The sequence below is a fragment of the Dipodomys ordii genome, unplaced genomic scaffold, assembly GCF_000151885.1.
Source record: "Dipodomys ordii isolate 6190 unplaced genomic scaffold, Dord_2.0 Scaffold28, whole genome shotgun sequence".
NCBI classification, from domain to species: domain Eukaryota; kingdom Metazoa; phylum Chordata; class Mammalia; order Rodentia; family Heteromyidae; genus Dipodomys; species Dipodomys ordii.
The window spans coordinates 13,521,235-13,534,376 of record NW_012267244.1 but is presented as its reverse complement, the minus strand read 5'-3'; the positions used below and the strand labels follow the sequence as shown (position 1 = coordinate 13,534,376).

Below are 13,142 nucleotides of genomic sequence, written 5' to 3'. Positions count from 1 at the left end.
ACTTAAGAAACAAAGAACTCCCATTCATCTGGTTGAACCACTACTAAATATCCCCATGCTGCTGATCACATATATGGTATATAACATGTGAGCACCGTTATATATTACAGACTGTGATAGACAATTTGCTCCAGGAAAGTTAGAATGAACTGTGACTTTAAATGAGCATCATTATTCCACAATACTGTGAATTTCCGGAAATTATGTAATCACTTACTCACAATCAAAAAAAAAAAAAAAAAGAACCTCGGGGAAGGGAGGGAGGGAGGGGATGGTAGGGGGAAAACAATGGAGGGGGTAACAATGTTCAAGAGGAAGTATACTCCTTACCTCACTCATGTAACTGTAACCCTCTGTATAGTATCTTTACAATAAAAAAAAAAAAGAAAAAAAAAGAACCATACCTAGATAACCTCTTTGTATCCTCACAATAATCCTATAAGATGCTTTTTTCCTTTTTCGGTTTTTATTTTTGCTTTTGGTGTCAGTCCTGGGCCTTGAACTCTGGGGCTGGACATTGTTACTGAGCTCCTTTGCTCAAGATTAACACTCTACCACTTAAGTCAAAATTCTACTTCTGGTTTTTTAGGGGGTAGAGAATTGGAGATAAGAGTCTCATGGACTTTCCTGCCCAGGCTGGCTTGGAACAGATCTCAAACTCTGGAGTAGCTAGGATTACAGGCATGAGCCACCAGTACCCCACAGAGATGCTATTTCTAAAGGTTCCTTTTTAGGGCTGGGAAGGTGGCTCAGTGGCAGAGCTCTTGCCTGGCATGCATGAGGCCCTGGGTTCGATTCCTTAGTACCACATAAGCAAAAAGAAAAAAGCCAGAAGTGGCGCTGTGGCTCAAGTGGTAGAGCGCTAGCCTTGAGCTGAAGAGCTGAGGGACAGCGCCCAGGCTAGAGTTCAGGCCCCACGACCAGACCCCTCCCCCCAAAAAAATAAAATAAAAAAATAAAGGTTCCTTTTTATGCATGAAGAAACCTACCACATGGCCATAGAGCTGATAACTCAGACCATCTGATCCAGTTTGTGTCCTCAATCTTGATTTACAATGACTCAGTAAAGGTCCACCTACCACTGAAAGAATGGAGAGGCATGGGGATTCCAGTATGAGGTTTGGCTCAAACATCACCTGGCTAACCCTTCATTTTTAAATCTTCTTGAATTCTCTTGACTAATCAGCTCTGCATTCAGGTGTAATACTAAATAAATAATGTCACTGTGTTTTAGTAAAAACAGATAATAGGCCAGATTTGGCCTGTAGAAGAGTTTGGCAGTTCCTGTTCTTAAGTATTGTTGTCAATTCTAGGAATACATCAGTCCATACTAAGTAGCAACAGAACCCCCAACAAGGATCTGTGGGTGAATGGGAAAAATAATAGTTGTTTGGAACTGTCATAAAGGGATTTTATGTTGGAAAAAGTGTAGGAAGAAATTATTAAGTATTTTTCCTGATATTTCTACTTAAATGGGATAGCATGAGACCGTTTAGAGAGTAGATCATCTTTACAATCAACAATTTTCACTGAGAAAAATAATGGAGCCTGAGATAAATTCATATACTCAGGTATCCTGGGATCTCTAATCTGTCTATCCAAAATCTATGCAAGAAAAGAAAACATAAAATAGTCAAGAAAAATAACCCATAAGAAATGAATCTCCTAATCCTTCATCTTGAAAGGCAGTGGTGTTTAATAGTCTTTCTAGGGTCACAGTACTGATCACTGTGATAGGATAGCATAGTTCAACCCCAGGCTATCATTTCTAGTAATTAGTTTGAGTACTGATAACCTGTTTCAAAGCCTGTGGATAATAACATGCTGGGTTAAATCCTTATGGAACATATTAAAAACAAAAGGAAAAGTGCACCACTTATTTGAGCATCACTGTCATGTTAGTTAAGATGTATGTTTTTCAAGACAGAAGAATTGCATATATTCTTGGGATTTATTTATTAAAGCAAGTGAAGAATGTCTGTTTTGCAAAATACAAAAACAAACAGTAGCCCTCGTAGGGTCTATGCTACTCTGAGACAACAAAAACAAAAAAAACACAATCCAAATAATATTGCTCTAATGTGTTGCTGTTATGTCCTACATCAACTAACAGATGTTGCCTATGCAAAAAACAAAACACAAACAATGCCCCAGATTGTTCCAGAAGACATTATATCTGGCATATTGGGGGGAAACAAATCACGATGCCTGTGCTCTGACCTGTTCCCAGCCTCTCCAGGGGATTCTGCCTGAGCAGCAAAGTAATCAGATCCTGGGCATCCGGTGGGGGGGCCTCATCCTTTTCAGGCCAATTGATTTCATCTAGAAAGAAGAAAAGTCGTTTATAATTGTATTGCTCGAAGGGTGGTCCAGGTCCCTGTCTACAGCCTGAGCCTAACCTGGCTTATGAAACCAGATTCTGCATGTTAAGACCTTTACTGGACTTGAATGTACAGCCAGGCCAGAGTAGTGTTAATTTAATAGAACAGAAATAGTATGGCTCTGCACAGGGTAGGGAGGAAATATTTTAATAAGAATTATGTTTTCACTTTTCTGATTTATATTTCTGTGGGCAGAATTGGCTCCCAACAAGTCGCCCCTTCTGTTTATTAAGAAGATTTAATAGAACAGAAAGTAAACACCTGTGTTCAGTTGCCTGCCTATGAGGGATCATCTAAGAGTGAAATTTTTCTGTCTCATTTTGCTGTGGCCACTGAGTTCCTCAGCTCCAGGAAACAAAAACTTATTTTGTCCAAAAAAAGAAAACAACAACAACAATAACAAAAACCTTCTAAAGTCAAAGGAAAGGCTAGAATGCTAAGACTAAAAAAGAAGAGACATACCCAAGTCATCATAATAATGGGAGTATATAAACTCTGTCATAGATATTAGAATATGTGTTTACTCTAAAAGAGATTTTGCCTAAAGATAGGTGTGCATGCTTGTATGTAATAAATGCAATAAAAACATGAGTTATTTCCGTGTGTGCCTGCCTCTAGCTTCCTCTGCTGCAGTTTAAATCTGATTTGGAAAATAAAACATGAATATGCATCAGAGCCGTAAGGCATCCAGAACAAAGCCAGCATTTGCTGCTTGTGTTAATTAAACAGTTGATTCCCCTTGCCATTCAGGCCTTGGTATGTGAGAAAGCAGCCTAGTTATAAATCCATAAAAAGCGCAGATATTGTATAAACCGGTTACTCACTGCAGGCGACTCACAAATCTACTTTGTTAAAGTTTACAAATATGCTTGGCTTTCAAAGTGAATGTTAGAAAGTAACATAATGATTAAGGGGCTCAAGCATAAGCACAATGATTTTTTTCTGTGTTCCATTGTGGACTCTGGAAATACAGACCAGAAGGGACCAGAAGTAGTTGATGGACATGTTAGGGCTATCTGACCAACTTCAGGAAAAGAAGCCTTGTTCAGCTTTGCTTTGGGGAAATTGACAAAATCAGCAGGTAAGATAGTGATGGATACTATTTAATTATCATTTAGCTTTGCCACAAGCCCCATAACAACAGTAAGGGTCAGCTTGCAGGTTAAGATCTAAAGGTTATTGAATTTTAAATGAAAGATGAACAGCTGTTACAGAAATAACATTATACCATAACAACTACCAATGAAATCATTAACAATCTGTGGATTCAATTTGCTTCCTTCCCATTCTCATTATTTATTATTTGGAAGACATTTGTTATAGGGTTTATTACATTTTTTTGTTAATTTCTTCAGTGTGCCATTAGCCATTCTTCCCATTTATATAACTGTTTCCCACATTAACCTTTTTTTCCCTGGTGCAATTTTCCTATTATAGGAAGGAAAACTAGATGACAATTAAATCATTTGTAAATCCCATACCAATTTCTTTTGCAAAAAAGAAAAAAAATAGTACACGATAAAAGTTGGACCCATAGCCAGCACACTTCCCAATTCCACGCTAACAAAATTTCCTCAGATCAGTTTTTAACACATATGACCCTTGAGATTGTGAAAGTCAGTTATGGGCTATCATGAGTGAGTTCTTTAATTTGTTGGCTCAACTGTTTGATAAAGGTTAACATAATAGCAGTAAAAACTGTGATTCTCAACAGATTTATATAAAATAGCTGCTCTGAACTAGTAGCTTCAATATTAACTCTTGATGATACTTACCACTGATGACTTGTCCAAATAGCTCTTCGGGGGTGTCCCCAAAGAATGGTACGCATCCAACTAGAAATTCATAGAGGATAATTCCCATGGCCCACCAGTCTACTGGCTTCCCATAGCCTTGTCTCAGGATCACTTCTGGAGCAATATATTCAGGTGTGCCACAAACCTAAAGATGATTGCATTATTAGAACAACTGGAATACTAGAAATGAACTAAGATCAAGATGACTAAACCCAATTATTTTGCCTAGAGAAAACCTGTTCAACTTTATGGAATCATGTGAAAATGATCTTAACACTAGCAATTAAAAGGTGGGTGCCATAATCCTAGCTACTCAGGAAGCTGAGCTCTGAGGATAGCCATTCAAAGCCAGTGAAAACAGAGAAGTCCATGAGACTCTTCTGACTTCCAAAAATCCAGAAGTGGAGTTGTGGTTCAAGTGGTAAAGCATCAGCTCTACCACCAGGAAAAAGCTAAGGAATAGGGCCCAGACCCTGAGTTTAAGCCCCGATTCCCAGTAGGCACATGTATGTTAGTGCACAAACACACACACACAAACACACTCACTACATACAAGCAATTATAAGACCAAGGAAAATTATTGATTCAGTGTTAAATTTCTGGTTATGTTCAGTTTCAAACTAAGAATCTAGGTAGTTTTACCTAGTTTATAATAGTAAAGGTATTTATAATTCTTCAATTTAAAGCAATAGCACACTTTTAATCAGTCACTACTGGAGATATTTATATGAGGAAACCAATTCTCGCACTGGTTATTTCACAAAGGCAGGACAGTGGAGATGTGTTTACCTTAAGTAACTTTACAATGAACAGATTGCGGGCACATGGTAATGAGGCATGCTTAAAGGGAAATGGGCCATGGCTCAGATTTTAGCATCCGTGATTGTACAATGCATCATGAGTTTCACAAGTACTCTACTGAGACTCCTGGATTCCTTATAAAAACAGTTTTCCATTTGTCTCTCTCATACTCTCACTTGTGTGCAATTAGATCGTTTGTCTTGCTAATAGACTATAATGCTAGGGGAGGAATGCAGAGGGAATGGACAGTTCAAAGAAGCCCAGGGAGACAAATGGGAGCAATCTGTACTTTATTAAATGTAAGGCTTATACAGACATCTAACCCACTGGTACTAATGTGAAGATGGCCTACACAAGTCACTTCTGAATTCCTTTTTATTTCTCTGTAGAGCGGAACGGCATCTTAGCCTACCTGTTTATCCAGGAACTCTCGCGCATCCTTCTCAATATGACCCTCATAAAGATTGGTAGTCATGCTCATCAGTCCCACCTTAGATAAGCCAAAATCTGTCAGCTTGATGTGCCCCATGGAGGTAACCAACAAGCTGTGGAGCAGAAGGACACGGAGAACGACAATCACTTTGAAGCTGCTTCTATTTATTTTAGGCTCCCTTCTCCCCTCGTCAGTTTGAAAGACTTATTACGTATATTGGTATCAGCTTTATGACAAAATCCAGACTAGAAGGAGAGGAAGTCACACAAAGATGTCAAAGGCTGAGTATAAGTCACATGGGAGGGCTGTCTCAGCTGATCTTTCCTAGAGCATCACGCAACTGAAACTCTTAGAAAAATTCAGGTATGAAACTCTAACTCCTTTCCCATTTTCAGAATGAGGAAATAGAAAAGGGCTACCATCTCCTAAGTCAGTAGTTAAGATAAGCCATTCATCTTGGATTCAAATGAGACACAGATAAAGGACATGGACAAAAACAAAAGAAAACAAACAAAAAACAACCCTCCAAAAGCCTGTATTTCTTTTACATGCGAATACGTTGCATTTGGATATACCCTAAATGTTTCATGTTAAGTCAAGGAATGAAATTTTTAATAGCAGCTATAGGGTCGTAGCAATTTAGAATAATGATAGGACTAGAGATTTGAAAAGCTACTAGGAAGAAATCAGTGTTTCAGATGGAATTTTTCTTCTGTTTTCATTGAACTTTCCAAATTTTCTGAAATGAGTACGAGTCCCTTTTATCATAAAATTTGTAACACATTTAAGGTTTTTGTAGTGTAATGATTTAAGAGGTATCTCACCTTAGTAGAGAAAGTCTGAAATATTTCATAATTGGTATCAAAATGAATAGCTAATCACTTTGGGAAAATGTTATCTTTGTATATCAAATCAGACACCAAAATAAACTCCACATGAATTAAAAATTGATAAATGGTGTGAGAAAAACACAGTATTACATCACGTACATTATCTTGAAATCGGGAAGGACTAGGTCAGTATGATATCAAATATAGGAACTACCCAGAAAGAGGTAGACTTCTATGCTGTTAGTCAAAAGTTCACATAAAAGTATGTATTTTCCTAAAAAATTAACTATAGTCATCATTTTCTCCTATTTCTCATAATTTCTTATTCCAAAACATTGTAGCCTTTAAAGACGTATATAAAAATAACCACATATACTGTTTGGAACATTGTAGAAGATTTTTCTTAAGTATGAATGACATTAAGAGAAAATCTTTTGCCAGGTGCCAGTGGCTCACACCTGTATTCCTAGCTACTCAGGAGACTGAGATCTGAGGATCACAGTTCAAAGCCAGCCCGGGCAGGAAAAGCCATGAAACTCTTATCTCCAATAAACCACCGGAAAAAAACAGAAGTGGCACTATGGCTCAAGTGGTAAAGCACTAGCCTTGAACTAACTGAAGAGCTGAGGAACAGTGCTCACAACCAGAGTTCAAGCCCCATGATTGACAGAAAAGAAAAGCTCTCATAAAAAGAAAATATTTGGTATCTTGAGAAAGAAGACTTATGTTTCCCCAATGTACATACTTGTCCGGTTTCAAATCCCTGTGTACAATTCCATAGTTATGCAGATATTCCAAGGCCAAGACTGTCTCAGCAAAGTACATCCTGGCCATATCAACTGGAAGAGGACCCATGTTTTTCATTAAAGTAGCACAGTCTCCCCCTAGAAAACAAAGGATAAAGACTTAGTAAGTGCAGTGCCAAGCAGGATTCATGAAGACCAGCAGTTTAGATTGCAGAATTGCAATATTGCTTTTATTCATAAGTGAAGACTGTGTTGAGTAATTATATTTCCAATTAAGGCACAGTGGAGAGAAAATAAAGATTTAAGATGTTGTAATCATCACAGTAGGTTGGGCTCTGAAATGAAACTGGATTCAAGAACCATGAGTGTCCTTTTTGGATGACAGTAACAATTGAAAAGCCATAAAACATGGATTCTTAGCAGGGTGCCAGTGGCTCATGCCTGCAATCCTTGCTACCCAAGAGTCTGAGATCAAAGTGGAACTGGGCAGAAAAGTCCCCATGAGACTCTTACCTCCAATTAATCATTCAAAACAGCAGCGGTGGTGCTTTGGCTCAATTGGTAGAGCAACAGCCTTGAGCACAAAGAAGCTCAGGCATAGTGTCGAGGCTGAGTTCAAGCCCCACCACCACTAAAACAACAACAACAGTTAAAAAACAACAACCATGGATTCTGGAATTAATCTGCCTGAGCTTGAATTGTAAATATGTCTCAGACAGAGAGCTTGTAGGCAAACTTGTCTTGGCCATCCTGACTGTGTCATCTGTACCATCATAGCAATGATGTCCTCATTTACAGGATTATTGTGAGGGTTCATTAATTAATATATGTAAAGAATTTAAGATATAATAGACCAACACATATCAAACATGTTAACTGTTTATTATTGCTGTTAAAATGACCACAATAACCAGGTGTTGATGTGGTAAAAAGAACTATGAATGCAAATTAGGTGAGTACCCAGCAAGCCTCCCTTCCTCTGTTTACTTTACTCAGCTGCAGTTAAAAACTTGAACTAAAGAATATTATTCTTTGCTTGCATTTTATAGTTTTGAAATTGTGTGCAAAAAATGACAAGAGCTTAAACTGGATGCTCAGGAATTTCTTTGGCTTTAGCCAAACTCTCTCTCTCTCTCTTTCTGTATTTATCTATACACTTTATGTCAGCAAGTCATAGCCACTTAATGTCTCTGAAATTTAATGGGGAAAAAAGATAGAAATGAGATTCCTGGGAGTATTTGAAGTGGACAGCATGAACCACTTTGAAAAAAAAAAAGCAAGAAAAGCTAAGTGTTGGAAGTTCACACCTGTGATCCTAGCACTCTGGTGGGACTGTGGTACATGCGTGTAATCCCAGCATTTGGGAGACACCAGAAGTTCTAGAATTTTAACTCAGTCTGGGCTATGGAGCAAGACAAAGAAAGAGGAGGTGGAGGGAGAGACAGTGAGAGAGAGAAGAAGAGGAGAGAGGAGGAGGAGGAGGAATAGGAAAAATAGAACAAGGAGCCCCTAAAAATCAGAAAGACTGTCTGGATTTCCAGAATGTTTTTCCTTTCCTATAATTCATTTTTAATTTCACAGAATAGATTGAAAAGGTTATATTTTAATTCATTTTTAATAAGACTGGTTATAATGAATGTGTTTTGTGATACAAGATGTAAGTAGGAAAAATCCTATAGCTTATATTTCAATGTTAATGGTCATTTTTAGGAAGGTAGTTAGGATTAAAAGCTATTAAAAAAGAAAAACAACCTGTTCCCATCTAGCACTAATTTTCCCTTTGTTATAGTAGAGTAGGCACTTTACCAGCAATTATCCAAAGATAATGACTGGGAATACAGCCATCTCATTGCCTGGCTTCAGTTCCTACATGGAGAGAGCCATTATATGGCACAGACACAGACAGCTTGAACAACACAGCTGAGTGAGGGATTTCTGGGTATAGGTATCATGTTCCCCATGTCCCAGCCAGACTTACCTTCTACATATTCCATGACCATGCACAAATGGCGCCTTGTTTCAAAGGAGCAATACATGCTGACCACAAAGGGGTTTTCTGCAAAAGTCAGGATGTCTCGTTCCACAAAGGCCTGCTGGATCTGGTTTCGAAGGATGAGGTTCTGTTTATTAATCTTCTTCATGGCAAATCTCTGCCGAGATTCCTTATGCCGGACAAAGTAGACTGCCCTGAAAAGGAGCACAAGTATTAGGATTTTTGGGAAGACAGAAGGTAAGGGTGTTCGGGGTTACAGTAGCCATGAGATGCACAGTGTTTCTCAGGTTTTACAAAGCTGGAATTCAGTTTGCAAGAGATACACTGGCAATTAGAAACAGCCTATAACAGGCTAAAGTCTTTTAGCTAACTTAAGTAAAAAGAAAATAAAAAATCTTTCCATAAAGGTCACATATAAAGTATCAAATTCACCTGGCCCCGGTGGTTCATGCCTGTAATCCCAGCTACTCAGAAGGCAGAGAGCTGAGGACTGTCATTTGATGCCAGCCTGGGCAGGAAAGTCTGTGAGACTCTTATCTCCAATTAACTACCAGAAAGTGGTGTTGTGGCTCAAAGTAGTAGAGCACTAGCCTTGAGTAAAAAAAGCCTGGACAGCACCCAGACCTGGAGTTCAAACTCATCTTCACTGCGGAAAAAGGAGACAAGTTAACTCTGTATTTGTGTGCACATGTGTAGAAATTGGGCCTTGAACCCAGACCCATGTGCTCGATTGTCTTTTTTTGTTGTCGTATAAAGCTGGCCTTCTACCCCTTAAGCCACAGCTCTACTTCTTCTTGACTGACTAAAGCAATACATTTCTCAATGTTACTCAATGTCTGCAGATGGGACCATAGCTTCTTAAGAGTATGTGTTATCCAATGGAGAGTAATCTCCTTCCTATGAAATTGGTAGGTAAATGAGAGTATCTGAGCCCTTACATGAGCAACAAAAGGTAATGCATTTCCTCCTGTGGGCCTCAGTGTATATCCCTGTGCTTGTTCCAAGAGGAAATATAGTCTCAACAGAAAAGGAGACAACCTTGTAGCTGCATTTCTGTTCCCTCCAACCCCAGGCAAAGGTGTCAAGCAACTGTATTGTGGGATGACCATTTTATCTCAGCCTAAAACTTATCCAGATACTTTCTAGAGCAAGACACCAGACCCCTTGAGGCATGGTTGATAGCAAAATTAATGAACTTAAGTAAATATTCAAACCATATCGTACTGAATCATCCATTTGAAAATGAGAAGTTTTGTTTATAAGAAAACTAAAGGAATGTTTCAGAAAGTTTCAAAGATGTGAATGACTGAATGAAATTCCTAAGGGGTTTAGTGGGGATAATTTTAAAAAATCATATAATCCTAGATTCCTACAGTCAGACTGCTTCAAGTATTTATTTTACCTTTAAAGAAGCTAAAACGGGAAAACAGAAACAATGTATTTTATGGGAGGCTTATACTGGCTGTCTTCAAAGGCCTTACATTGAAAGACCAATAAACACATATGTAGGTCAAATTTTAATGTTTTAAGTATATATTTTAATCCTTTCCTACACTGATTTTTTTCTTAACCAATTAATAATTCTTTCTGTATCAGATTAAAAGCTTTTACTCTATTTTTGTTTTCCCTATTACTGGTTGGATAAAATCAGAAATCCAAAGTCACTTAAGCTGCTTCTAATCAGATAATGCTAGCAGAATATACCAAAAGAGGACAGAAAACAACTTGGCAATCCCTGGAATGAGCGTTGGTAAACAAGTAACTGTCACCAAGAGTGGGTTCTGAAAAGGGAACCTATCATTTTGAAATAAAATTGAGAACTCAAAATGCTGAAAGGAAAGCATCTTTATTTTTTTATAATGACCTACCTAGAAGTCAGTTTTCATGCAACCTCCTTTCCAACTCTTCCCTCAAACATTTTATCTTAAGCTCAGTGCCAAGGACCCTTCAATGTCTAAGCAAATATATTGGCATTCACACTTAGACTATCACAAGGTGGCAAATGGATTTTTCAGCCAAGCATCCCTTCCCCTTTTCTACACTCCCTTCCTACCTCCCCTCCCCTTTCCTTTCCTTCTCTTTCCTTATACTATACACTTAAGCCACAGTTCCTCTTCTGGCTTTTTGGTAGTTAATTGGAGTTTAAGAGTCATCATGAACTTTCTTGCCCCAAGTGGCTTCAAACCACAATCCTAAGATTTCAACCTCCTGAACAGCTAGGATTATAGGCATGAGCCACCACCATTTCTTACATAAATAATTGCTCCAGGAACCATAGAAGGTAGAAGAAGAACAGAATTCTGCAGAATTTTATAAAAGAATAAAAGAAATGTAGCTTTAAGTTCAATCTGACCAGCATCTGTAATAAGGATCTTAGTAGCACAGTGTTAAAAAAAAAAAAAGATTCCATCTATATCTCAGATTTTTAGTATCTAAAATTTTGGTTTGAGTTTTTTATTTTTCCACACTATGGTGTATTTAAAATAATCAGCTAATCCTTAGGAAAACTGACCTAAAGTAATTGAAATTTGTCTTGTAGTAGCTTGAGAAATCCCTGACTCAGGACAGATGGGTCTATCTTGATAAAGTTGTAGAAGTAATCTAAACTTCATAATTAGAAATTCAAGAGAGTTTTTAGAGTTTTATTGGTGTTGTGGTTGTTTGTTTTTGTGGTCCTAGGGATCATACTCAGGCCTTCATTCATTCTAGGCAGACATTCTATTTCCATGCTATATCCCAACCCATGGTTTGCTTTATGTTCTTGGTTTCTTACATTTGTATTTTGCTTTTCAAGTATTATTCTTCATGCTAGAATTTGTTTACTATGATGGTTCTCTTTTACAGATACCTGTCCTACTTTTCTATAAGTTGATGATCTAAAATTACTAAAGTCAGCAGAGAGCAGGAGAAATTGAAAAAGAGCAAGAAAGAGCAAGAAAAAGGCAATTGGCACTGTTGAGCAGAATATAAAATTCCGGATATCCTAATGCTACACTGGACTGACATGGCCTCTGTTTCTCAGCTTTCTGGCCCCAGGGCTTACTTAGTTGGAAAAGACTGTGTCTGTCTCTACCTCTGGCAATCTTCCTGCGAATCATGAAAACCCCAGGGTGCGAGGTGACATACAGTTAAAGGGTACCCAGGGACGTGTTCTCTGTGAGCCAGAGGAGCTTGTACACTCTTCCCAGGCAAGAATGAGGTGTGGAAGGATGGGGAGAAGTGGATTCTGAAGTTAACAAAACCTAGAGCCCAGTGATTCTGCCCTATTTGGCGTGTGGCTCTAACGTGTGTAAGTTGTATAAGGCTGTGAGAGCCAAATATAGGATTCTGGGCTGGTGGAGCTGCATATAGGAGCAAGGAGATGTGTGTCAAAGGAAAGCGGAGAGGAAAGGCAACAGGAAGCATGTGAGGAAAGAGCAGATGTCAGCTTGCACTCAGGGGTCTCTTGAATAATGTACATGGAGTTTATAAAGTAGAGAAAGTGTGTGGGGAAGGTGCTGTGCGTCTTCGAGTTAGTGATTTTATTCTGGAGTCAATTTTATTCTTTCTGTGAAAAGTATCTCAAGTACTAAAACTTGCTATCCTCTTTTCTCAGCCTCCCTCATGCTGGGATTATCAGAGCAACAAAAGGGAAGGGCCTCTATATCCCAATTCAGATGGCAAAAAGCTTTAAAGGCCAGGTGGTACCAGTGGCCCTGGCCTATAATCCAAGCCACTCATAAGGCTGAGAATTGGTCAGAAAAGCCTGAGAGACTCTGTCTCGAATTAACCAGCAAAAATGGAGAAACTGGAGGTGTGGCTCAAGGGGTAGAGCATAAACCATGAGGGAAAGAGCCAAGTGAGACTGTGGGGCACAGAGTGCAAGCCCTAGTACTAGCACAAAGGAGAAAAGGAGTTTTAAACAATATTAGTTACAGCAAAAGGTAAATATTGCTTAAAATCAGAGGATCTGTCACCATGTCTTTGAGCTGTCCTTCCTGTACACAAGTGATATGAACTACCATTCAGACGTCTTGTGAGTGAAGAGACAGACAAGGAGGCAGCACAGTACTTGACATGACAATCAGCCTTCTACAAAGTAATATATAGTAGGCATAAAGAAATGCCTCAACTCTCTTTTAGTTAATAGTCAGAACCATGTTAAACAGAGAAAGAAATTGGA

General features: G+C 38.5%; 1 protein-coding gene across 2 annotated transcripts in view; it reads right to left on the bottom strand.

The window, feature by feature from the left end:
* Mast4 (microtubule associated serine/threonine kinase family member 4) overlaps positions 1-13,142 on the bottom strand; it is a 355,411-nt gene that overhangs the window by 31,869 nt on the left and 310,400 nt on the right. For both annotated transcript variants that reach the window (XM_013015896.1, XM_013015897.1), the window contains 5 exons: positions 8,966-9,174; positions 6,987-7,125; positions 5,391-5,523; positions 4,157-4,322; positions 2,221-2,322 (listed from right to left, as the gene is read on the bottom strand). In XM_013015896.1, coding sequence (XP_012871350.1) covers positions 2,221-2,322; positions 4,157-4,322; positions 5,391-5,523; positions 6,987-7,125; positions 8,966-9,174 — 749 coding nt within the window. The remainder of the gene's footprint in view (positions 1-2,220; positions 2,323-4,156; positions 4,323-5,390; positions 5,524-6,986; positions 7,126-8,965; positions 9,175-13,142) is intronic.